The 27987-nt window shown below is 37.1% G+C and overlaps 1 protein-coding gene across 2 annotated transcripts; it reads left to right on the top strand.

Annotated features, from left to right (window-relative positions):
- The first annotated feature begins 23 nt into the window (after positions 1–23).
- LOC139135029 (exportin-T-like) lies at positions 24–27776 on the top strand. Of its 2 annotated transcripts, XM_070702196.1 has the most exons (23): positions 24–141; positions 403–493; positions 2414–2553; positions 2837–2906; positions 4457–4675; positions 4857–4940; positions 7538–7807; positions 8270–8349; positions 9309–9465; positions 10088–10314; positions 11370–11514; positions 11969–12019; positions 13944–14177; positions 14649–14744; positions 16104–16246; positions 17287–17346; positions 19306–19591; positions 20398–20587; positions 21871–21938; positions 24067–24231; positions 24992–25111; positions 25547–25603; positions 25747–27776. In XM_070702196.1, exons 1-23 carry the CDS (start codon positions 83–85, stop codon positions 25771–25773), a joined length of 3039 nt encoding a protein of 1012 aa, XP_070558297.1. In that variant the 5' UTR covers positions 24–82; the 3' UTR covers positions 25774–27776. The 2 variants fall into 2 exon arrangements, with proteins under 2 accessions (XP_070558297.1, XP_070558298.1); XM_070702197.1 differs by lacking the exon at positions 17287–17346.
- Positions 27777–27987: the final 211 nt, after the last annotated feature.

The raw sequence follows: 27987 nt of genomic DNA, 5'->3' as shown, positions 1-27987 counted from the left end.
CTGAAAGAGTCTAGCGAGGTCAAAGGTCGTATTGCACGTTAGCATGGCGGAGCATATGATGTAAACCTGTGAAACGGATTGAATGAAAAAGTATGGTATAGTTTGTCGTCAGCAACGACAAAAGAGTGACGAAACTTTCTGGTAATTATAGTACTAGTACATATTTTTCAGTTTTTGACCATTGTCGCCATTTTTATCGTAGGAAATTGACATGAACTTGCTTGAAAAAGACCAATGACACCATACTTTTAATGTTTGTTGCGACAACGTGGACCTACATAACACGCACATTTGCATGCAGTTTCAATATACGGTCATGACATTGAATGACACCATTTCCGCAGTTTTTCAACGAACCACCGATATTGATAATTTGTTCGGCTGTCGTTTTATATGGCCTAGGAGTCACGAAGACGAAAGCCGTCGCGAAAGGATGGACGAACAGGCGTTGACGGGCTTGCGCCCAACATCTGATTCAAGTGCCCAAAGAAGGGTAAGTAATGGCGTTTTCATCATGTAGTGACACATCACTCATTAGGTCATGCTTCTATATTCGTTCGTTCGCCTTAGAATTATTGTATTTGTTTGGAGTAATAAGTGTTTATATTCCAAGTCAAGAACGAAACTAGCTGATGACATTTCCATGAACAACATATTTGTGAATTATCGGTATCACGTGCACATGACTTTGTTGTAGTTTCCTCAGATTGAAAACAATAACAATTAACATTGCATCTCGGAAAGAGCAGAATATAACGTATCTTGGTCATCAACTCATTTTAATACAGACAGAAATTTTGGATATATGAATAGCATAGCAATCGTACCTATGATGGTGGGTGAATTTTTTTTTGGTGACATTTATACATTTGAAATTCTGGAAGCCTTATGTATATTAGCTGCAAAATTGTAGCTCTACGGTGAGGCGGTAGTTGAGTTTTGGTTTTTGCGACCTCGCTCACCAGTAGAGCTACAATGCCGAAGGCCCTGTAGCGTACAAAATAAGCGCGTCACACATGGCGCGGCATTTTCATGTAAAATCCCACATAGTTACTGCGTTTGGTCGTACCGATTTATCACTGCTTAAGACTAAACACTATACTACACTAACCTTGTCGTTTATGGGGTTTGGTATTAGCACAGACACGTCGATCGCGTTCCATAAACATTGAGCGTGTTTCTGGGAGCCGCCATTACCGGAAGTTGGTAATGGCGGCTCCAAGAAATGTTTTTGGAACGCGATCGACGTATTTGAACAAATACCAAACCCCATAAACGACAAGGTTATTGTAGTATAGTGTTTAGTCTTCAGCAGTGATAAATCGGTACGACCAAATGCAGTAAATATGTGGGATTTTACATGAAAATGCCGCGCCATGTGTGACGCGCTTATATTGTATGCTACAGGGCCTCGGCATTGTAGCTCTACTTGTGAGCGAGGTCGCAAAAAACCAAAACTCACCGACCGCCTCACCGTAGAGCTACAATTTTGCAGCTATATGTATTATGTATGCTTTCTCCGAAATGTTTACACACTCCATAAGGAGCGAGTCAGTTTAAAATACACTCATACTAGTCAAAGTATTCCCATGCAGTTAAGCAGCTTGCACAAGCTCAAAATATTTATAACCGTTCATCAGTTGTTTTGTTGATTTTCTTTGTACAGTGTATGGTGTTTCTAATTATTAAACTTATGCGGCAGTCAATGTCAACCCTCACCTTCCCCACCTCGAAGCATAGTGGGGGATTGGAAATTAGTCTTATGAAATTTGTCAAATGCCCCTTCCCCTGGGGCAAGACAATCTAGAAAATCCCCACCTAAAACAAGTAAATCCTCCACTTTCCCCCACCCCAATGGGTGAGGCATTTATAAATTCGGCACTTGTCCATGAAAGTGACAAGACGGATCAATATAAAGCAATTGCCCCACCCCTCGGGCATAGTTTCATGGCAAACACAGTCTAGTCCCCTACATTCGTCCTGGATTGCCCGAGGTGGGGTCCCTTTGGGGTTACATTGATACTGCATTTTGCATACATCTTTTTCCCATATTGAAATAAATATTTGTAAATAGGCTAGTGATTATTTGACAGAAAAGATAAGGAACAGTTAAATAATGTTAGAAAGTTTAATGCCATTCATCATCAAGAATGGGCTTTTTTTTCTATCTGAAGAGATCTTTCCATACCATCCAATCTTGCAGACAGCTTCATGTAAGCCATATGTTAATGTCACATCAATCAAAATAGCAGGGCATTTCTCGCAAAAGCCAACCTCAAAGGAACAACAGATATAACCTCTCCCCTTTCATCTCTCTACTTTGATACTCTGCCATTTTTCTCATGATTTAAGAAAACAGAGTGAATATGTGATTGCTATCTTACATGACTATTATTGCATTTTACCATTCAAGGCAATGGCATATTTTGAACAGATGAAGCAAATGGAAGATGGCTGGCAAATCTGTGGTAGCGCCCTCACTCAGGGGCTGTATGAAGATGACCACGTCAAGTTCTTCTGTTTCCAAATACTTGAGCACTTCATCAAGACCAGGTAATAAGATTAAGGAAGGCCAAGAATTTTATCAGACCTGTGTATTCCCGCAGCGCTACCATTTTAAAAATATTTTTAAAATATAGGTTGGTGTTCATTCTCAGTACCACATGCCAATTCCATTTGAAGTTGCATGTAGAAGTTTGTTTTGAGTCAAGTTTATAAACTGGTTTATTATGGATTAATCAGGTGATTAAAAGAAATAAGTATAAGCGGCTGTCATGATTTTGAACTGGATGCAAAAACCTTTAACTGTATTGTTAATTACCCTTATGCCTTCTAGATACAGGACAGTACCTTCAGCACAGCAGACGCAACTGCGAGAGATGTTACTGAGATGGCTTCAAGTTCAGGTCAGTCTCATTCATTTTTTGTATACAAACATAAATGCATGCCTCACAAGAGCGATTTTAAAGCAAAATTCATAGAAGTTAACCAACTGTGTTTGTCATCTTGCCTATCACTGCCTTTGACAAAGGAAACCTCAACTTCGTATCCTCTGCTTGCAACTTGTATTTGTATCATCTGTGTCAGTCTACCTTAGTCCAGTCGCATGGTCTGAGATGAGCAAATCAGTTGAAATGTCCACCAGGGAACACTGGCCTGGGAGAGGAATCTCTGTTATGTACAGTAACAGCATAACCTGAATGTACATTTCCTGATGTGAATTGTGCTGCTCGTTGTAGTTATACATTAGACTTGTTTTCCTTGTGTTAATTACACTCTATTTCCAAAACTCGTATCTTCAGAATCAATGTTAGATCATATCAAAAGTTACCAGAGGTTAAGGTAGCGGTAAAGGCTATTTTTGCACCAATTCTTTTCTCAGAGTTAATGTCAAGTTTCAAGTGTTAGAATCAAGATATTTAGTTCAAATTTTCAGGATAACTCCCTTGGTTAATACTTTCTCCAAAGAACATAAAAATTGTATATTTGTAGCCATGATTTTGAAATATGACACCAATCAATATTAAAATTAATTTTCATATTTTTTTTACATATTTGAATTTAATAATAATTAATATTACCAAATTAGTTATAAATATGTTGACACTATTAATTGTAAGATTTGTACGGCTGGATTTGTAAATAAAATTTGTTTTTATAATTTTACATGGGTTTACATATCGAAAAATTATTAAAAATTCTTTCAAATTTCAAAATGTGATTTTTCAAAAAGTACTTCAAATACAGGAAAATTGTGCCGTACAAATCTTATTCTGTAACCTTGTTAATGAACTGTAAAAGTTCCATGTCCATATCTCATTTCAAAGGTTGGATTAAATTGGTATAAAATTATGTAGGAAAACTGTTATTCTGTCAAAAATGTTGAAAACAAGCCATATTTGCACCCCTCTTTTGAAGTCACAGATCAGTCTTTTTGGTTAATCTCACTTTTGACACCTCTTTGACACTCAAAGAATCTAAAAATGCATTTACAATAGCAGTCACTCTGTCAAAAATTCTGAATGCAAGCACTGCCTTGTCAAATGTTCCTGAAAAACAGTAAAAAATGACTTTCCCTTTTCAAACATTTTTTTAAAAGCTAGGGGACCTCTACCATAGTTAATACACTAAAGACTCCCCAACTTCCTCTTATTTGGTCAGTTTTTCAGAAGTTTCAACGGGCTATAACTCTGCAATGCCTATGACCCCAAATGTCTAGTTTTTTTATTCCACAGAGAATGTTGACCACTTTTATATTTTAATAGTTTTATTGAAGTTTATAACTGACGCTCTAGCCTGTACCGCCACCTTAAAGCATCTTAACTGTATGTTTCATAGCATTGACGCTGAGAATATGATCATGAAACTGTATATTTGCATTAATGCTGAGAGAGTATTTTCCGTGTATGTAGCGAAACATCAATGCCAAACTTGAATGATTACTTGTTCATTGCAGAGTATGTCTGGGAAATCAGAGAAGACGTTCATTCGCAACAAAGCAGCGCAGCTGTTCTCTTTAGTCTTTGTAATCGACTACCCACACAACTGGCTGTCCTTCTTCTCTGATCTACATCAACTTTTGAATTACGGCAGCAAAGCTGTGGACATATACCTTAGAATCTTAATGGCCATCGATACAGAAGTTGTGGACAGAGAAATACTGCACACAGCTGAGGTAAGACCATACCTTGATATAGACATTTGCAAGCGAAGATATTCCTCCTTGTGCCTGCCTTTGGTGGTACAAATAAATGCAAATTGCTGTCAATAATACAAGTGTGTCTCTGTCTGTGTATGTCTGTGTGTGTGTGCAGAGCTGCAGAGCACTACATTTTGATTTGTTCGTTCTCCTGCAGGAAAGTCAAAGGAACACGATGATTAAGGATGCTATGAGGGATCACAGTGTGAGGGAGTTAGTGGATACGTGGTACCAAATTCTGGTGAGTAAAGTTACCTTTATCAAGACAGAATTATTAACAACTAATACCATGAAATTTATTTCAGAGGTCCACAATTTCTATCTTGCACTGTGAAAGCAGACTTTTTGATAGGCCTTTTCTTGGGGAGGCTACAAGCCGATGCCCAGTAAAATTTAACAAGCCAAATACCACAGTCTGTCTTTGAGTGTGTACTAGTATACTGAGCTTTCTTAGTATAGAGACAGTCTACCATAGTTAAGTCCAGCATGGAGAGTAATTTCGTGATAGATTGTTCTGTCACCGTGTATTAAATAGTATCAATACATCCAGGTATAGAATAATTAGGCCAAAAAAAAAGAAATGTTTCTGGTCAGCGCGCGCGTCACTTGAACAACAGCGCGTCACCCTTTTTTTTCTGTTTGTGGCCGGCGGCCATGGCTGACACCAAACCAAAATGGCTGAAGAAAAAAAGAGAAAATTCTTTGGGGGCATGATCAGTGACTGCATGAACAGTATATATGTGACTATATTGATAAAACTATAAAACTGACCCTCCTCCCTCCCTTGAGGGAAAAAAAATAAAAAAATAAAAAAAATAAAATGCGCGTCGCCGCACCATTTTTAGCTCCGCTGTCAGCGACGCGGAGCTTATCAAATAGGTTGATTTTCCGTCGTCGTCCGTCGTCGTCGTCGTCCGTCGTCCGTCGTCCGTCGTCGTCCGTCAACAATTGCCTTCTCCTCTGAAACCGCAAGTCCAATTGCTGTGAAATTTTTTATGCAGTTCACTTGAGGTGACCTCACTTCAGTTTGTTCAAATTGTGGTGAAATTTGCATATTTGTATTTTTGGGGCATTTTTTGGTGTTTTTGGTAAAAAAATCTTCTTCTCTGAAATCGCTTGTCCGATTGCTTTGAAATTTGATATGCAGTTTGCTTAGGGTGACTTCAGTCAGATTTGTTCAAATTGTGGTGAAATTTGCTTATTCGTATTTTTTAAGGCAATTTTGGTCATTTTTGGTAAAAAAATCTTAAAAAATCTTCTTCTTCAAAACTACCGGTCAGATAGCTTTGATATTTGGTACATAGGTCCCTAGGGATGATCTATTTCAGATTTCTTCAAATTGTGCAGAAATATGCAAATTTGCATTTTTAAGGCAATTTTTGCCATTTTTGGTCAAAAAATGTATTTCTCAAAAAGTACTGGTCTGATAGTTTTGAAATTTGGTATACAGGTTTCTATCGATGAACTAAGTAATATGTATTGAATTTCTGATGAAATCTGTAATTTTGTATGTTTGGGGCAATTTTTGCCATTTTTGGTCCAAAAAGTGTATTTCCAAAATACTCATCTGATAGCTTTGAAATTTGGTATACAGGTTCCTACAGATTAACTAAATGATATTTATTGAAATTGTGCAGAAATATGCAAATTTGCATTTTTATGGCAATTTTTGCCATTTTTGGTCAAAAAATGTATTTCTCAAAAAGTACTGGTCTGATGGTTTTAAAATTTGGTATACAGGTTTCTATCAATGAACTAAGTAATATATTGAATTTCTGATGAAATCTGTAATTTTGTATTTTTGGGGCAATTTTTGCCATTTTTGGTCAAAAAATGTGTATTTCCAAAACTACTCATCTGATAGCTTTGAAATTTGGTGTACAGGTTTCTACAGATGAACTAAATGATAGTTATTGAAATTATGATGAAATCTGCAATTTTGTAATTTTGGGGCAATTTTTTGGTCAAAACATGTGTTTCTCAAAAAGTACTGGTCTGATAGCTTTGAAATTTGGTATACAGGTTTCTACAGATGAGCTTAGTAATATATATTGAATTTCTGATGAACTAAATGATATTTATTGAAATAATGATGAAATCTGCAATTTTGAATTTTTGGGGCAATTTTTCCCATTTTTGGTCAAAAAATGCGTTTCTCAAAAAGTACTTGTCTAACAGCTTTGAAATTTGGTATACAGGTTTCTATAGATGAACTAAATTTGATCTTTTGAAATTATGATGAAATCTGCAATTTTTATTTTTGGGGGCAATGGTTGCCATTTTTGGTCAAAAAATTTATTCTCAAAAATTACTCATCAGATAGCTTTGGTTGACATGTTCTTAGGGATGATCCTATGTGATACATTCAAAGTATGATGAAATCTTCAATTGTGTATTTTTGCAGCTTATTTTAGCCATTTTTTTTCTGGCCACTTCATTGAGCTATCAAAGATTTCCACCTTCTTCATCAACATGTGTCAAAAATAGTTATTCTCTACATAAACACAGCGGAGCTATATCGGCCGCTAGGTCGCTTGTTTAAAGAAAGACCTGACCAGAAACTTTTTTTTTTCTTTTTTTGGCCTAATATACCATTGTAACAAGGCATCATGAAATCCAAGAAACCAGATGTGATATATGAACAACAATCGTGACTGATAGGGGAGAGGCTTAATGATATACAACCCTTTCATTGATCCCCATTGTAATCTGCAGATGACCCTAATGCAACAATGTTCGTTGTGCCAACTTTGGAAGCAAAATGATTAAAAACTTTAATGTAGAATGGGTAAGTTTGAGGAACACTCAATTGTGTACATTATTCCTTTGAATTCACAGACTACCTATGAGAATACATGTCCAGAGGTGACCTGTCTCTGCCTTGATGTTGTTGGAGCCTATGTGTCCTGGATAGACATCACGCTGATTGCCAATGACAAGTTCATGGCCCTGCTACTTCAGCACTTAGGTGTGGATGTCCTTCAGGAGAGTGCCTGTGACTGCCTTCTGGAAATTATAAGCAAGGGGATGAACCCAGTGGACAAGACAGAACTTGTGGAGTCCTTGATAAAGGTCTTGGAAACAGCTGGGGTCTTGCCACCAAAGGAGGTGAGTAGAAAATGGAATTCAGAAATAGTCAAAAGGGGGGAGGGGGGAGGGTGTTTTCATTGGCTCAGTGAATATAATGTGTATTCGTTGGTGATTGCTAAAGTGGGATTACCCTGTTTGTGTTCTCTGTCTTGAGCAGAACTTTGATAAGATTCTTATAGGTATAGCTTACAGTACTTTGGCAGATGTAATGTGTGTCATCTTTTTACCATCTTTTATCAAAATATAAAATTGGTGTGAATTGCTTGGCTTTTGCAGTGCTCTGTATTAGATATGCAAATCTGAATTCAAGTGAATCTGAATTGAAGTATACAGAAAGTTTGAGAATGTATGTAAAATGTGCTTGCAAAATAATCAGATATTGATCATGATCTTCTTTGTTATTGTGAGATGTATCTTGGCTTATCAGCAAGCATAATATGAAATTTGACGTGACATGATTTGGTCTGTGTTTTGTTTCAGGATGAAGACATTGACTTTTTAGCAAAGCTAGCCAAGCTCATCAATGGGGTTGGTACAAACCTGCTAGCTAGCTGGACCAAGTAAGTCACATAGATATTCCTGAAAGGTCACCTTGGTTACGATAATGTGGGTTGATGAGTGAGTTTAACCCTTTCACCCCAGTTCCCTGTATACAGGTCCAACTTTACCATAGAAAACAATGGATTTGGGACAAACCATGGTGGTGAAAGGGTTAAGGCTTGATAATAACAGCAATGTTGACTTAAATTATAGATTGTCCCATTAGCCCTTGAAAGATCACAGTTTTCTTATAGGTTCAGTAGAAAAGTGTAATACTGAATTTTCAAAGGACAAAAATGATGTGTTTCTGATCTTTTGTTTAAATATTGAGCAAAGATCTTTGCTAAAATTATTGGAAAAGTGAAACAATGCATTTTCATACACACTAGAATTTTATCAGCATGTTCTTTATTTCTGTCAATCAATTGGGCTGATGGTGGATAGAACATCCTTGACCATGCTAGATAAGAACATGTACAAAATTGAACAAAATTTACAAACATGTCCAAAAACAACACCTTGTAGCTTATATCATTTAGGTAAGTAATGGAAAGGGACAGTAACTGCCAACGTCTTGCAATATTCAGAGTTTTTGTTCCATAAAAGGGGAGTACATTTCCTCATATTTCTCAAGAGTCTTGAAATACAAAGTAATAGGCCTGCCATCTCATTTCAGTGTGTACAAGATGCAGTGCTATTGTTGGCAAATGAATTCTAGTCCGCACTGTAAATTAATGTCAACAGTAGCATTGGGCATAATGCACATATACACTGCGCAAATATTTTGAACCCAGCATTACAACATGACTTTAAGATCTGAACAAGATACTGTAGTGTATTTAACAGACAGGACAAAAATATTGGAATGATATCAACATTTACAACAAATGAGCTTTGCAAGGTGGCTCAAAGTTAATTTTGCTTATAACATTATCAAGCTTAGATAATGACATTATCTGAAATGTTATTTTGATGACAGATTGGTCAAGTCTGGAGATCAAGAAAACACGCAGAAAACTTTCCAAGCAGCCAACAATAAAGTGCCTTTGATGCTACGTTTCCTTGGTGATGAGGATGATGATATCTCAGCGGCTGTGATAGAATTTACCCATGATTATGTTACATCTCTAAAACAGGTACAGTTTCATCTGTGTTATCAATAGTTTGCTGGTATAGGTTGATTAAAAATGTGATGGTGTTGAGCCAGATATGAAAATATGAAGTGTTCAGGTGAAGTGGTTTCTGTCTGCTTGCTTGAGCGCCCTCTACCAACCATTTCATAGGAGATTGACTGGTGGCAGTGTTCATGGCAGTGGTGTCACAATGTATTGCACTAGCTCCACTGCTTTCATTTCCTCTTGTAATTATTCTGCAGAAGGACTAAATCCTGCTTATTTCTTTAAACTATATTTTCTCTCTTCTTTTATGTATGATATGGAATGTGTTTATTGTAAAGAAGTCCTTTTTTTATTGAAGTTTCTAAATATTCACATAGTAAAAGATAGGATGCACAAGATATCTGACCGCTCCCTATAGTAACTGAGTGACATAAATGACATGTACATGGTTTCAAAAGTCGACAGCAATGTTGCACTTTGTTATCGTGGGAATGCATCACGTTGGTACCTTTTGTGTAATAGATTATTCTCTTCCTGATGTGAAAATAACATTGACCCATATCATATGTGTGCATGAAAAGATTTCCTGTGGCTTGAAGTGCCTTGTTTGTGCAATTGACGGCTTGTCTCATGTCTTCAGATCCCCAATGGCAGCCAGATATACAAAAGCCAACTGCAGAGTATTATGTACACCATCATCAAGAAATTTGAGTATGATGAAAGCTACAACTTTGAGAGAGAAGGAGAAGATGAAGTAATGTTCATGGAGTACAGAAAACAACTCAAAGTAGTCTTTGATAACATTGCACAGTTAGATAATCAGCTGGTCCTAGCAACCGTACATCAAGTTGTCATGGCAACATTAAGGTGAGTATATCCATCCCATTTCATTCTTAGAAGTGGTACACCACGAGGATATATCATGATTTTGCAGTGTTTTTACCCAAATAGAGACTGTGTCAGATTAATTGTATAGAAATCATAACTGACACAGAACTTATTATGAAAAATCTCTGATTAGTTAGTCTGATAATCTTTCATAATTTACATAGCGTTTCTTCAATATCCAGAAGTGTGAAATCTGAGGTGTAAGTACTAGCCTTATTCACAAGAGGAAGGCACAGGCCAAAATGTGATATGCGTCAGTAATTTTGTAAATTACAGTGACATAGCTGCTATATTCTAATGTTACATTGATGTATGAGTGCTAACCCCTGGAGTCATGACTTTTGAACCGTGGGCACAGGTACCTCAATACCACTCTCAACTAAAACTCAGCATGTCTACACGTTCGAACACATGGTCACAATATCTACCCTTTATTACCGAAAGTGCACATACATCCCTGAAGCATTTCCACATTCTGTTGTTCAAATGCTCAGTAAAATGTGCAGACATCAATTCCAAGCAGCTAGTCGCCTTTCAGAACCATCACTACACAGGTTGTGGAAGTGAATCCTAGTTGTTACACCAACCAATAGAGTACAGTCATTATGTGTAATTGATTTTTTACTGTATGACATCTCTCATCCTTGCACTTGGTCAGAGTGTAGGTCAAAGGTCATTGAAATCGGACCCTATACATCATAGCTACACTGTAGCAGTGCCAAGGAAACATATTCACTCTTTTATCATATCAGTCTTTGAACTGCAGATTTTATCCACGTTGTAGTGTAGCCAGCTTCATTAAATTCTTTGTACTCATTTCAAAACCAGAGCAGCTCAGTTTCAGTTTCAGAAATCCAACACACCAAACATGATACAGGTGATAAACATGTTACTTTCACAATTTGATTGTCTCAAAATGTAAATTTAACGACTTACTACCACATTAAGATCAATTACTGGGTAATGAATAACAGAAATCTAAACAATATGATACTGGAGTATTGAAATCTTTGTTGTTAATTTTCCCTCAACAGACAATGGGAGTCGGTGAAATTTACCGAGGTGGAATTGGCGGTCAGGTTCCTGTACAATATTGGTGAAGCAATTCCAGCCAATCAGAGCAACCATTTCATGGGAGACTCTCCCAAAGTTACAGCCATGAAAGAGATGATGAGTATGGTAGGTAGCAGTGACTCCCCAGGTCACTGGGAATAATTGCTTATTTTCCTTTGATGTGAGTAAAAATTCAGCCATAAGATGATCAGAAGGGTTTTTTTAACCCTTTCACCCCCATTTCTCTCTCTAGAGGTCCTACTTTGCCATAGAAAACAATGGAATTGGTACAAACCATAGTGGTGAAAGGGTTTAACCCTTATACCCCAGTTCCCTGTATACAGGTCCAACTTTACCATAGAAAACAATGAATTTGGGACAAACCATGGTGGTGAAAGGGTTAAAGCAGTATTTGCAATTACAAGATATATTCTAGTCTGATTATCTTTCACAATTGATACAGCATCGAGTGGATCTCCATAAGTTTATCAGCAATGACAGTTTGTGACTTGTTTGTAATGTGTTTTCATATATCTATGACATCAGTCATCTAACGTGAATATTCATTTGAATCTTTCAGCTGGTCACCAGTAGAGTTGTTGGCCATTCACACTTTGCTGTTGGTTTACAGGTTGGTTTCATTCATTTTGTTAATGCATAAAAATCGAAATACATCAGAACAAGAAAACTATGATCTCTTCATTCATAGCTTTCAATCTCACTTGGAAAGTGTTATTCAAGATCACACTGGTGGAAATTAGGGGTTGTTCTGATGTTAAAAAAATTACCAAAAAGCTTGTATTGCCAAGATTCCATTGTACCTTTATTTTATCCTTCATCAATAAAAATCACTTGACATGTCAGTTAACAAACAATCTAAAAATAACTCTGACCAGCATTCGTCTTGCATGGTAACACTTTATGGTAGTTACCAACCGTAAATTTTATTTTCCCATAAAAGCATCCAGTCATGATTTACTGAATGCAATTTAGCATGCATCTCTGCCCTAAACAGGTAGTGACAAAACAATTGTGTCGGTGGTTTCTGTTTGCCAGGTGTCGACGATGTTCAATGGTCTGTCTACTGAATACCGCCACATGGTTCTTGATTTTATTACAACCTCATAATATATCCTGATACAACAACACCATAGAATTTTAGCACCAAACTAAGGATGTAAACTTTGATCCCCACACCAATAAATTGTTACAGTGAGGAGCCTGAGACATAAACTAACTGAGAAGTACACAAGATCTGCCCTCAAAAAGGCAGAGTGCAAATCAGATAAACAGATGGATATTTTGTATTCATTCTCTCAAGTTATTGACTGAAACTCTTTTGACCCAGACCTCAACTGCTGTCTGTTGACATCATTTATTTTTTCAACCATTTTCAGTATTATACGGGGAAGCCACTGCAGTGAACTGCAATAAAACTGCTCACACTAATTAGTTTCAGCTGTAGCCAGCTGGCAAAGTTGACAATATTGTATGTCCCATGCAGACAGTGTGTCTAGGGAAATTGTAATTTATTGAGGCAACACACTTTTATGAGCTCACTGCTATAGCATCAAGTAAAATTGTATGTCTCATGCAGACAGTGTGTTGGGGGGAAAATTGAAATAAACAAGACTTGTACATGGACCAGTGCATGGTAATGTTACATTTACCCTGTTCAGATTGACCACTTTGCGTCGGTGTAGGGCCGGTGCTGGGCCGGGGCCGACGTACAATAACCAATGTGGACACGCTGCGTCGGCCTTGGGCCGACACAGTTTGGTCCCGGTGAGAAGGGGGGTTCAGGGCCGATGCAGGGCCGATGCAAAATTTGGTCTGACGCAAATCACCTGTGTGGACACGTTACGTCGGCCCTGGTCCCAGTTGACGCCCTACATGTTCATTTTGAGTAACGCATTGGCGCATAGGATATGGCGGTTCATGGGACTAACTGGAGCTGGAGCACGGAGGAGACGTAAATGACGACTGGTAGTCATATTTGCCCTTCTTGTGCGTAAAAACCGCCGGAAAATCATGAACAGTAGAAACAGCGCGCCAGTATTCAAATCTGCCATCTTGAACCTTGACAGGTCAGAGGTCACAAAGGACGGCAAATTTACGTCTGCCCAAATTCAGGTACCGGTAAGTGCGGACACAGACCAAATCTGTTCCCAAAAGGAGGATTATTTTGCATCGGCCCAAATTTCAGTTGGGTTGCCAATGTGAACAAGGCTATAGTATCTCAATCTTGAACACAGGGTGCCAATCGTAAAAGTTGGCAGTTTCTGTTAATTTATTTTGACTGCCCACATGCAGAGTTAAAGTCGATCTTGTGTCATCTGACTCTGTTAATGTTATCGCTAGCTAAAGCTGAAACTAATTAGTGTAAGCAGTTTTATTGTAGTTCACTGCAGCAGCTTCGCTGTCTAATACTGAAAATGGTTGTAATGTTGATGAAATGATGCTCTGTTTGAGCTAAGCTTGATCCATTTTCTTTCATGTCCACAATTCAGAGTATTATAATAATCTAACATTTCACGTTCTTTGTATTTGTCAAGGTATTTGAGACCATTTGCCGCTATGACAAGTTCTTCAACTTGGAGCCTCAACATATCCCAGAAGTCATAGCGGCATTCCTCGATGAGCGGGGTCTCAGAAACCGACATGTCAACGTCCGAAGTCGGACTTCATACCTGTTCTGCAGATTTGTAAAAGCTGTCCGAAGTCACTTGCACCTGTTTGTGGAAGAGATTTTGAAGAGGCTGCAAGAAGTGATGGTCATCACTCCCCCAGTACGCTCTCTCACTTCTCATCTCTCATTGATAATTTCAAAGTAGTTGTGTCCAAGCTGTTTACCAATTTTCTCAGCTTCATGAGACTTTTTTGTTGACTCTCTTCCTTCTCCCCTAACTTTCAGTTCATAAAAAGCCTCAATAACACTGGGAATTGTGTATGAAATATACTTTGCAACAACGCTGTTTTACACAAAGAAAATAAATATTACATCATCAGTCAGCTGTTGTAAAGTTTTTTCGAAAGACATCGATGCAATGTAAATTCTGTAAAACATATTAAAGTGTTCATTACTTGTATAATATTCCGCGAAAAATTAGTAAAACTGGTTTCAGTGCTTCACTTTCTACTGCTTGCTTTTCCTCAGGTATGTTATTTGATATTTCGATTTGCAACCATGAAAATTCCACTTGCAAAGTTAACTTTTAAGCTTTTTAAAATTCAGGATGTCACGTTTGTCTCTTTGCCAGGACAATGGTCACCCAGCTCTGCTTTCCAGTGATGATAAGCTGTTTATATTTGAAGCGGCTGGTGTCTTGGTCGTGGCCAGCCAGTACCCTCCAGAGGTAAGCTGTGTCCATGGTGTACCGTCCATCCTGCATGTGTTTGCATTGGTGTGTCTTGTGTAAATGATAAAGTGGTCTGTGTTATTTGAGTCATCAGAATGTGTACAAGTAACATTTGTCTGGGTAACAGGTTTAGGAAGTGACCGTTGGACATGTTTGTAATTACATGTAGGGTGTAGGATGGTATTCTGTTTAACATTTTCTTTCCTTGGTGTATTTTTGTGACAGTTGTTATTTGATGTGAATCTGTTTTCTTCTTGATTTATTCAGCGTAGGTGTAAAGTATGTGATCTTTATCTGATGAATGAATGTTTTATGAAGCATCCCAAAGTGCCTGTGCTCTCATCAGGGTTGGTATTTCTGTGTGTGTGTGGGTGTAACACATGCGGAGGTGTAAAAAATTTATGTTAAGTTCTCATAACTTTGATCATCAGCTTTAACGAAGCTTATAACTCACCCATAAATTTTAGAAAATGTGTTTCATTCTATACACAAGACAGTATTTCATCCCAGACAGAAAGTTACAAAAATGTCATCTGGTAATACCGGTATTTCTTTATCTGCGTCGTTACTGGCATCTTCCAACGCATCCTCTCACCATATTGCTGTGAAAATTTCAACACATACAAACTTTTCTTTTGTGTTTGAATAATAATGCATGTAAATTTGTGAACCAAGAACTGGCTGTCAGTGAAAAAATCCTCTTTGCGCGTTGACAACATAATTACACAACTCAGAATGCAAGTGAATTACAATATCACCCAGCCATTGATTGACAAATATTGAAGTCATTTTCAGTTTTCTCATATCATGCATTGGTTTTAAAATTGTGTGGAAAAATTAATTGATAGGGTCTCTGATTTGGTGAAAATCACATTAAATAAGGGACAGAGAGAGTCTTTGTTTCCATATTTCGCTCGGAGGTACACATGGTTGGGCTAAACTGTCAGGATGATTTACAGTGGGTCGTCATGGTTGGCCAGACAGACAACTAAACTCATGGCAGGATAGTGAAGACTTAGTGTGCAGACAAGGTTGGCGAGGCAACAACCATCAGCGGGGTGATATATGCAAACATGGATCCAGGTTGCCCAGCAACACATTTCAGTTTTGAGAATGAAACATGCTTTTGTGCATAATCAGGATGATATTGAGGTGGAAAGACACTGCTGGCTCTACAAGAAGTTGTGATGGAGACAGGCATACTGGGTTGGCTAGGCAACCAGACCCATGCTAGGGTAACATATAGCACTGCCCAAGTTAAAGGCAGAAAGATAGTGTTAGAATTAAAATATCGTGTTCAGGAACTAATGGTCTTCACTTTTAATCTTGTCGATGGTCCGCTCATTTTCATTACAGAAAAAACTCATTTTGATGAAGAGTCTGTTGGCTCCAGTGATTGCCAAGTTCAACACCGTGCTTTCGAAACTGTGCAAAGAGCAAGATGAAGAGCAGCAGCTAGTGTATGCTGAACTTGTCAGTCAGTGTATTTCATGTGCAAGGTGGGTAGTCAGACCCGGACATTGATAACTCAAAGACACATCAAGCAGCAAGACTGACAAATACTGAGCTTGTGCAAAGCTGTAGTGTAATTCATCAACATTATCTGAGGGTTTTGCTTTATTTGTTCACCATTTAAGACACCTTTAGAAAAGCTCTGATTTCTACGATAATAAGTAAAGAAACTACGGCCCAGGGTTCTTCAGGTTGTGTTTAACCCTTTGCACCCTGACCCCCTGGTGACCTATGACATCATGCGGACATTTTTGTCAGAGCCGGGTTCAAAGGGTTAATAAGCAATATCAAAAAGTGTCAGCCAGTGGAGCAGAATCATTATCCCTCAATGTACCCAACATCACTATAAACAGCCCCTGTGTGTCACATTTCTGTCCCTCTCTCCTCTCTCTCTCTCTCTCTCTCTCTCTCTCTCGGAATCCCACTCATTCCTTTGCCATGTATGGCTGTCTTACTACAATAGTTTTTGTGTCATTCTAACAATTCACTTCATTTTTGGGTGAGCACTGTGCTTTGACATGGGTGATATGGACACCATCTGTTAAAGTCCCTTCAAGCTCTTTGGTGTTTTCTTTCTCTATCGGTATAATTAGAGAACACATCACCCACCATTATTTTATCAGCAGATGTTATACATTTACTCATATTTATTTGTCTAACCCATGCAAAGTCTATCACAGTACTTGCAAAAACACCAGTGGTATAAAATATGCATTTGAAGTAAGGGTCTTTCACCGCCCTGGCATAGGAACGAGTACGCATCATATTGAATCATAGGCAAAGTAGGCTGAGAGTTTGCCCCAACTAGTGAAAATATCTCATTGTATTCTGTTGAATATGTGTTATTTCTTCAGAAACAGAGGCTAAATATCATGTGAAAATCCTGAAATTCATGTACAGCTTCCTTAAGCATTCAACCCATCTCTTTATATTCATGCCAAGATATAGGTGGCAATATCTACATACTGTGTATAGCTAATCATGAATCATGTAGTATATTAATTTCTCCCATTACCAAATGTCATAGAGGTCTTGTACAGTCGCATGTTGACCCAGAGATACAGCCAGGCTCACTAGAGTATGCTCAGTAAGTATCCACCAAGGCTAAAAGGACATTAATGGTATTTAGATGACTAAAATGTACAAGGCAAGATATAGCTCTCAAACCAAGGTTACAACTAATGTGGGTCAGCTCAGAGCTTTGTGAAATATGGAATCTCCAGTGCTATCCACAGTTACCAGTCTTCAACATTAAACCAAGTGACCTTTCAATTAAAAAAGTGTTCAAAAATAGTTAAATCAACTTCATGTTTCTTTTTTCCTTTGGGGTAGCAAACGTTAATCCTTTTGTTTATAAGGTGTTTTCATCAAATTTAATAAATTTGATATGTAAACTCTCCTGAGTTCTGCTTTGTCTGATATGTTTTCATTTGTCCAGCAGAAGTGATTAATCGATTTTTCAGTTTTTAAATGTCACACTTTAAAGTTTTAAATGCTGCGAGTTCTATGCAAGTTTAGTTTGTAATAACTTCAGTGGTGTTTAGGACAGATAATATGTTCAACATCATTCAACCTTCCCACAGGAGGACATTTGATAATCATCAATAGGAACCATTACTCATTGCTTAATCCGTCATAACCAAATTTGGTACTGCCATATTGTATGCAATAAACAGGATGCAGTAAATAGGTTGGAATACTTGGAAACAGTTGGAACAGTTTGGTGAATTTCCATACGGCACTTGCCAACTTAACTAATCATCTGCAGTTGTGAAGAGAGTATTTAGATGCTCTCATTGACATGTGTTGCATATTGTACCAAGTTACTGTAATGGTTGTACATCAGATAAGGTTAACCTTTTGGAATTACTAGTATACTTTTAAAGCTCCAGTCAATGTTATTTAATTTTTGGATAAAGTAATAGTAAAGTGTAGGCTGCAAACGATGTAAAGAGTTATCACTGGCTCAGGAATGTTGAACATTATACAAATGGTACACTGTTTAAGATTCATAATTATGAGAACATTTTGCATACGATGAAATCCATATTATAAAACCTGTCAGAGTAAAATGACAAGGTGACTGTGCTCCTCTGCCATCTCTGGATAAAATTATGCAGACAAAACATCTTCAAGGCATCGTTGGCTGTTTGACAACAAAGCAGCATAGGGACAGAAGATGTTTCTTATGATTTATTTGATTTGTTGTGTGTGATTGTTTTGGTCACATCTCTGTGATCATATCCAGTCTTCCAAAATCACCTGGCAACCGTTCTCACCAATGTCGTACTTGATTGACAGGCCATTTTGCTAATGAGTTATGATGTACCATATTGTAGCAAATCATCATGACTTGCAATAAATCCATGACCACAGCTATTTTCCTACTTCTTCAACCAACTGTGTGCAATACATACTAGTATATCACGAAAAATTACCCCTGATCACGCCAAGGTCATATGTTACCATTGTCAAGTCGAGTTGGTTAAAACCAGTGAGACATAACACATGTTGCATTTGAATATTTGAAAGCCCACGAAAACATGGGTACATTTAACACAATTTTTACTGTCTTAAGCCTCTGTGACATATATACCAAGTAGGCGAAAATGCTTGTCAATTTTAACCTAATTCTGTTTTTTCACTGACTTGGCAAATGACAAGTGACAGGCCTGATAAGAAAAGGGTTAAAATGAAATTGAATGAATGAATAGATCAATGTATATAACCACAAGAAAAAAGTCTAACAAATTCACAATTATACAAAGAACAAGTATGATTGTATAAAATGTAATCTTTACAGAGTAGTAGAAGTGGGAAATAGACCAAAATAATTATTAAAATCACTGTAGTCCAGCCTTTCAACTCAAGAAATGGCATTTCCGAAATAAACATTTTCATTGCAGCTGTTCCATATACTTGCAGTACTCAACAATTTTTGTGTTAAAGACTGCTGTTGAGACAGCCAAGTTCATGAACTCTCAAAATGCTTCTTCTGTGGCATCACACAACTGTAACCTTTTAATTGTCTTTTTGGCCTTGACAGTCGGACCAGCAAAGCATTTCACACCAACCAAACCATGAAGCAGTGTGGCTGTGAGCAATGCTACCTGGAAGCTCTCCAAGTGTTTCTCCACGCCCTGGACACTCCATATCAGAGACAAATTGTTCATTCGGCGGTACGCCAGTACTTACACCGAATGATTGTTTGTTTAGAGAATACTGTACTGCCATACATACCCATAGCAGTGGAACATTTACTCAAGGGCTGCAGTGCAAAAGACATCCAGGAGTTTATTCCCCTTATCAATCAAATTATCAGCAAATTCAAGGTACGTGGTACTGTCAGTAGTCGTCCAAATTTTGGCCAGGTCAGGATGGGCCAGCCCATCACTCTTTTAACTTGTAGGCAAACTTAAAGTAGTGGTGTCCCCTAGTCCTGTAATTTCTAGCAATTTCAATTTAGATTGGCCCTCTAGGCACAGTATAATGAGCAAGGTCAAGGTCAAGTAATACAAGTATGGTTACCCACACCAGTTAAACTTTGAGATTCATTTTGATATGTGTCCACTATTTGTGCCCGCATAGTATTTTGCGTCATCTTCAGTTCCACCCTCTTTAGAGTAAACACTTCTTTATAAGAATGAAAAAAAATTCAGTGCATGTCCATATATAGGAAAAATCTTTGCAGAAGCTACAGCTTCTGCTTAATTTATACTTTGAACAAGTGAAAATTTCTTCACAAGCAACTTTGAGAGATGCTGCTGCCTCCAAATGTCATCTCGTCAGTGCCAGAAGGCAAAAAGTGACATTGATGTCAAAATCATTTGTCTCTCTATAATAACTTAGAATGATTTCTCATACAGGGTAAGATCCAAACAAAGTGAAATCTCTTTGTAAGACTATTATTGAATATTTACCAGTTTCACATTTAGATTATGACTGCCATTATTGCAAACTCACATGTTCTTCTGCATTTCCTTGAATAGAAATTTGCAAATGCAGTTGTTTTTGCAGTGATTGGTCATGATGTGATTAAAATGTTGATATTGAAAAAGTGAAAGCTGTTCATATTGAGGTAATATATTTACAGTGCTGTCAACATGTTAATGATGTGCCTTATGGTCTCGCTTCACAGAAATTAATAGTACCTTTTGTCCAAGAGGTTTTCATGCCCGTGGTGACGACCATCTTCACAGTGTTGATGCAACCAGTGGATTCCAACGATACGCAAGCTGCAAAGGAGAAACAGACTCTGCAAAGGAGTTACTTTCAGTTCCTGCAGGCACTGGTCATCAATGATGTGGTCGAAGTCATCTCAAATCAAAGTAAGTGAATTTCTCAAAGATACTCAGCATGCATTGTGAATTGTTTTAAGGTAATGCGTGGTTTGAAAATGAAAGACTTTCGCTCAAACTTTCTCAAGCAAACTTTTAACCATTCCTTTTCAAAATAAGAAATAATAATAATAGGGGTCACTGTGCAAATTTTGGTTCTAGAGGAACAAATTACCCAGTATTTTCCTATATTTGAAATTCAAAATGGCCGCCATCCCTGTGTTGTCTGGATGGGGAGGACAAAATTTTTGATTTTTGCAAAACTAAGCCAGTGAAAACGCTAGTTACTCCATAAGGTTCAAAATGAGCACCCACAAGTGGTAGGCCAGAAGAATATTGTAAAAGTTTGAGAGTCCGAATATCTGCCCCCAAGGTCCATTTTACCTTATAAAGCAAAATATTTGATCTTTAAGTTCATGTGCTGTCATGATTTTGCAACAAGTGTAGCAAACCCTTTATTCTCTGGTGTAATTTACCATTGATGACGGAATTTCCCTCTTTACCAGCATGCCTTGGGAAATTAGACCTAATCTTCCCAAAGAAAACAATCAGGTCCCTCAGGGGGGTCCCTCCCATACTTCAATGGTAATTGGCTCGCCTAGGATAGATTGTACTGATCTGCAAAATTGTATGGTGCAGGCCTAGTGTTTCAGTCTTACCGTCTTTGTTAGTTTAATGTGATTGGAGTATGCATGAACAGGAAGATAGAACACATTTAATAGTGAACAAATGGCCATCAACATATATCGACACTGTCAGTGCAGTAATTTCTCTATCTGATCATTATGCTGCTTTACTGCTCACATCAATTGTTCACACATCTGTCATTGTCCAAGGTAACTCTCAATGGAACGTCTCCCATGAAACACCAAAGTTGGCAACAAAGGATGTCACAAAAAGCTATGATATGAATGAATAGCACTTTTGCATTTATTTGTGTGGATCTTTTAATCATCAAATCACCTTTTCCCATAGAAACAATATCAGTCATCGGCTGTTAAAGGCGTAAGACAAATGCCAACGCATAGTTGCCATAAATTTTCGTCTATCAGTGCTCCCAGACCCAGTCTGGTTTACACCTGTGACCATTTTATGGTCAAAATATTTTATAGTGAACTAATCTTCACACAGCTGTGTACTGTAGTCCAGAGAATGTGAACCCTTCAGACAACTTTACATTGAGAGTCACGGCAGCTGTGTAAATAAATAAGCTTTGAAGCAGTGAATGCAGAGAATAGTGAATTTCATTTTCCTCTTCTGTTTTGACTCCAAAGGTCCGCAAGACAGTCACCAAGTGCTCATGACTGTCATAGAGGGCGCTGTCAACTTTCCGGACCCTGTGGTGAGTGTTTTTAAAGAATATTTTTTGTCTTTGTAACATATTTCAAAATGTGTAAGTTCAGTTGAGAGAAATCTGAACCGGTCCAATTTTGCATGGAATGTAGAATGTTACTTTTTGACTAACTTTTATGTTACACTTAGTAACCTTGTGTCATGTCAACATTCCTGTTTGTCAAAACAGAGTCCATATAGTACATTGCAGTTCCGTTGTAAGATTGTAGGATTTCAGTTCCTCTGCTTGTACAAATATGGCTTGTTTTTGCCGAGGAGTTTCTGAAACTGTATGAAGTCAGCTTTAAAGTATGAAGGCTATCATATGTGTACAACTAAACATCTTTAAAGAGAAACATCTCCAATTCTGTTTTTGCTTCTAGAGTCAATTAATAACTTTCGTCCCAATGACATCAGTATTTTTTGCAGCTGCTTATCTGGAAAATAAGTGTACAAATTGATGAATATCAGAAAATCTAGAGGTCAGGAAGATCTATTTGTTGTCAGTCTCGTCTGTCTAGACAGCAGGTGGTAGGAACTCTCATGCAGCGCTAAGTTAAACTGTAGTGTAATTCCCCAAGCTATTTTTGGCATGTAGTACTGCATATGATTGTCTAGCTCAATGTAGTGTATCTTTCTTCATGACTGTCTTAAAATGTGAACTTCACAGTTCAGAACTGTGTTTGAGACAATACATGAATACTTATTGTTTTTCCCCCATGTGTAAGAGTGGCAGTTGTAGATAACCATGCTGGTACTCACATACACTAGCAATGTTACTTCAATGTCTCTTGATTTATTCTGTTTATCTATACTTGTACCGGATGGCACAGTGTTTCCTGAATTCCTATTAATTTGATCCGTACAGTTACACTTAAGAGCTCTGACAGATGGTCAGTCACCTGGAAATAGAAATGTTTAAAGATTTACTTCAACCTATTCAGGTCCTAGAGTGTTTAATAAAAATGGGCATAATTCTTCATATCAGAAGCATTGACAAAGCTAGGGCCAATTTCCTGGCATGTCAAGGCATCAATGAAAACCTTCCCTCAGTTCTCAAATAAGATGTTTTTCCTCCTTTTTCACTCCTTGGCTGGCAAATCAGGCTATTTCCCCCCATAGAGATATACTCACATTTTGCCGTAAAGTTTCAGTTTAGTATTAACCCTTTGACTTTGAGTGCTGTAATTTTACCCACCAAAACTTTAGTGCAACATTTTACAAATTTTTATGTAATTTTTGATAATTTTGGACTAAACAGGCATCTTATTACATAGACTTTATTTTCTTATCAAAATTTGGCAAAAATCTGAAAAAAAATTGTCTCGAGTATATTTTATAAAGTCGGTAAAACTAGTGGCGTTCAAAGGGATAACCAGACATGAAACATGTTCTTGTTTGCAAATAACTGTTGACACAGTGAATACTGATGTAAGGTACCCCTATGGTATGCTTTGTGTGCTTTCATTGAGCTAAAAGAGACATTCCATATTTCTCGTCACTGTGTGTCCCATGACACTGATGTCAAGCAAAAGAGACTTTTCATAGAATGTGCTGTACCCTCGTTAATTCAGTTTAGTTTTTTCATGCAGTGACCCTTTGTTGATTCCACAATAGAACCAATCACAATCCTAAATTCTAACACTGAAATGTCTTGTTCGATACACAACCAAAATAATTGCTATCAGTCAAATAACCTTCAAATATCCAGAATCATTCACTCATACCTAGTTTGATGGCTATTCAGCAATTTCTAAGGCAAACAAAGCCTTTTTGTACACCTTACAAAGTAAACATGCCAGAACATTAAATTTGCTTTTTAATGGACGTCACAGATATAAAAAGGTATGGGGCTAATCATAAAATTTATACTGATACATAAAAATAGATGGAAATTTCTAAAATGTGCATCATAATTTGAAAAATATGACATTGCTTTCAGTGCTCTGTTGTGTATACTCAGGACTCCATATTTCATCGGGTTTCTCAGATATCTTGTTTTTTTGTCAATTTGACATTGTCTTCACTCTGTCCAGATATACCAAGTTCATCCTAAAAAGGTTCAAAAATTGATTACCAGGTTTCAGATGAGAACACATCTTTTATTATCACAAATTTTTGCATTTATATCATTTCAGTCTCAAAAGACCTGCTTTGCAATCCTTCGCAAGCTGGTGGAGGTGTGGGGTGGCGAGGACGGACCGCAGGGTTTCCGAGAGTTTATCTATAAAAATATTATACCTGCCTGTTTCCATGCACCATTGAAGTCCACGTTTGATTTGAACGATGGGCAGACATTTCTGGTGAGTTCTTGTGTAACTTTTGCTTTGCTGGCATGCACATGTACGGTTTTTCCCCAGCATGCTATTTATAGACATAAATCTATGTTGATGATGGAGATCTCCTAGGAGACAAAATCTTTCAAAGCCTACATCACGGATATTACATCACGTAGTATAGAAAATGAAACTAACATCATATGGCTCCAGTCCAAATATTGAAGTATTTAACCCGTACCCATTTTACCCTTTTTGACAACCAGATATATTTGAACAATGGACGACTAGCTACATGCGGCAATGAAGAATTTCTGTTTAAAAATTGTAATAAAACGTATAAAATACTAATAATTTTCTGTAACAAGTCTACAATCATGTGTATCAGTATTTAAAAGAAGTCTGAAGTGTGGTATATCATGTAAATTCAGTAAACAAACAAAAGTAGTAAAATGTAGCAGTGAACATAAGATCTTAGCAGACACAGCAGTGAAAATCCAACAAATTTTTTGTTTTTAAACAGTGATGCATTTGGCATTTGCTACAATCGTACTTGTCCTACCTTTACAGGCCAGTACATTATCTTTGCTGTGTAGCCTCTGATTGCCATGATTTCATCCAGATTTATTAGCAGTGACCAAATATAGTTTCTGTTTGTGTGTCATGGTGAAAGTGAAAGTTTGCCTGCACTTATGGGGCAGCCGGCTGGCAATCTCCTAAAGCCGTCACACTACAAATGGAATGCCATGCAATCTCTTTGACTGACTCTGCATCGATAATCTTACAGGCTCTACAGGAAGACAGTGCATTGCTGAAAACCATACTAGCCAAACAAGGTGCCAAGGCACACTCTTTCCTTCAACATGAATATTTACCATCCCTTCAGATTTTACCAGAACTTGCACAGGTGAGCCATGCAGTCATTTCTTGTTGTCATTCGACCCACTCATTGTTTCATTTGTTCATGTTATACATGCAAATTGCACATTTACGCAAAAGTTGCCATTTTAAAGTACATGTATATAACAGCAAGCATTCAAGTTGATGCATTCAGTGTAGTAGTAGCACACATGTGTCATCTTTCATTGCAAATAAATCTATCAATTGATTCTACACTATTTCATTAAAGATACACTGCCTAAAGATTAATACTGCAGAATTTCATAAAAAATATTCTGCTTTACAATTACCTGGACAATGTCTTGTCAAAAAATATATTGCTGGACGAACGGTTCACCTATAGTGTTAGTTAAAGTTCAGCCAGTAAGAAATTGAGGTAAACTGGGTTTGCAGTCAATGATTTGATAAATAGATATTGTTTTGTTTCATTTTCACATCACAGGAATTCTGTCAATTACTCGAACAGACTGAAATTAAAGTATTCAGGAATTATTTTAAGGTGAGTTGACCTTTCACATCAAATCAAAGTCCCATGTCAGGTGTCTCAATACATTGATCACCACTATTTCCTTCAATTTTACTTCAAAATTTTGCCTTCATTCTTCTTTCCGTTGGTTGATTTTATCTGTCATCTCCTTGCAGGCGTTTCTACAGAGGTTAAAAACGTGACAAAGATCCTCTTGTCCGGCCATTTCACACCGAGAAAACAGTGCAAATATCACTCAACAGCAAGCCCTCAGCAGGTTGCAATGAAAGGAACCAGTGTTTTAACGACTCTGAGCAAGCCTTTCACTCTGTCAGGAGCGGGTTTATCTCAAGAATACCCCGCTCAAAACTCGACAGTTGTGCTTTGATGTACGCTGGAAATGATTCAATATTATTAACAAAGAATGTGTCATAAAAAATATCCTAGCAAACCAGAGACTCTAGTGAAAAATAAAACTGTCTAGCTGCATATGTTTATTTGTGTGTATGCAAATTTCTATCAAATTGTAATGTACAAATGATATCTATATATATTTGTTTTTATTTTTTTTTTATTGAAAATTGATAATGTCAGTTCATTATGTAGCAAGTGTAACATTTATTGTATAGAATATTTTGGAGGTGTATGGTTGATGAATCTAGTTTGTAAGCAAGGCAGAATCGAATTCCAAGGAAGCAAACTGAAAAAATGTTGAAAATAATCCTCAACAGTTGTCCATCAACTCAAAAGGGAATATGATCATAGTTAGAAATTGAAAACAAAAAATTCTGAAATGTACAATAAAATGCAAAATAAGTGTAAAGTAATTTTAAGTACTGTATTTGATTTGCTGTCTCGTTGGCTACATTGTAGCCAGTTAGCTACCTGCAAGAAAACTGGCTACTCAGTATCTAGTGAGCAAAACTTGATATTTAGGGAAACAAATTTCAGAAATAAAAAGATGCTCGTGCTGTACATTTGCATTCTAGCTTACACTGAAGATGTCAGTATAATTACCAGACTGGTATCACAGTACATCAAATCTTTTGTCTTTTTCACTGTTTTTATTTTTATCAGTGAATGACTTCATTCTACTTAGAGTCCAAGAATAATGTTGGTATGGGGTACAGAGATTTGAATATTTTTATGAAATATTTTTCTTACCACGGCGATAACTTCGGATAAAAGCAACGTCCCTGTGGCTGTGAAATGAAAATGTTAAAATTTGGATCATCCAGGATTAATTTTGGGTATTATTTTATTTATTTGAGTTGTTTTGTTTAAGCAATATTTCAAATGTCAACAACTTACTTTCATCATAATTTGACCTGTCTACAGATGATATTTTTTAATTTCCAGTGAACCATTTCTTGACATCATCTGAAAAAGTCAAATAGATGTCTTAAGAGCTTAGAAGAGATAGTCTGCACACAAGAGATCTGAAAGTAATTTATAGATGTATTTACTTCAGAAAGTTTTTTTCTTCAGTTGCCAAGTCATTATGTGTCTGAATTGATCTCCCCTTAAAGCTCAAGGCAGAGATATGAGGTGACAATTAGAAAATTCCTTCTTGATCTGTTTTTGCAAGAAGAAAGTATTTGTTCTGAGATGTATTTTAAATACCAGCTATGCTCACTGCAGTTTTCAGAAGAGTAAAATTTCATACCTCATTTTCAGACAGAAAACTGATTAATTATTGTTCTGTTGAAACGTATTTAAATTAACACCAAACGATGAAATCTTTGTTTGTGAACCTGTGCAAATCTGCCATACATTTAAGAATATAAAGTGTTATGGCAATATTCTAATCATTTTTCACTATGATAAACTGTCACAAGTGCACAGGTAATTACCACCAATTTATGTCATAAAAACTTCTTTTATTCTGAGAAAAATATGCATGATCATGTAAGGTTTAAAGGTTTTCTGTTCTGTCCCTCTGTAGCTGTGTAACTTTGCAATAGAAAACAGTATGAGATTTCTTAAGAACAATTGCAAAAGAGTAAAATTACTCTTTAAGAAACAGTGTATGGCAAAAATTAAACCATGTTTGAAATACTGGTGTGAAGTTCACTTCTGCTATATCATTCATACAGTATTTTTGTGGGACATTTGTGACCTTGAGGAAATTTCACCAAATTTCAGCAAAAGATTACAAATGTTTTTCAGAACAGTGGAGCAGAATAAATGGTATTGTTTCCTTCAAGCAGCTGTTACTATATCTAATATATCATGTTTTTCAACTGCAGAAAGCAAATTCATGCTGAGAATCGGCCATCGTTAGAATATCCTATTTCATTTACCGGTATATTCCTTGCATTCTTCCCTGATTTAGACATGGTCTGTACGCTCCTGGAAAGTCCTTGAATTTCAAAGCCTGCTGGTAAGTCCTCCAAATATCCTTGAAGATGAAATTT

Source organism: Ptychodera flava, chromosome 6 (genome assembly GCF_041260155.1).
Source record: "Ptychodera flava strain L36383 chromosome 6, AS_Pfla_20210202, whole genome shotgun sequence".
NCBI classification, from domain to species: domain Eukaryota; kingdom Metazoa; phylum Hemichordata; class Enteropneusta; family Ptychoderidae; genus Ptychodera; species Ptychodera flava.
This window is presented reverse-complemented; position numbering and strand designations above follow the sequence as displayed.

Excerpts from the sequence above, each read along its gene's own strand:
- LOC139135029 (XM_070702196.1), top strand. The coding sequence starts at position 83 with ATGAAAAAGTATGGTATAGTTTGTCGTCAGCAACGACAAAAGAGTGAC. Across the intron at positions 11,515-11,968 it reads TGAAAGAGATGATGAGTATG|CTGGTCACCAGTAGAGTTGT; the intron begins GTAGGTAGCAGT and ends TGAATCTTTCAG. Across the intron at positions 21,939-24,066 it reads TCAACTTTCCGGACCCTGTG|TCTCAAAAGACCTGCTTTGC; the intron begins GTGAGTGTTTTT and ends ATATCATTTCAG.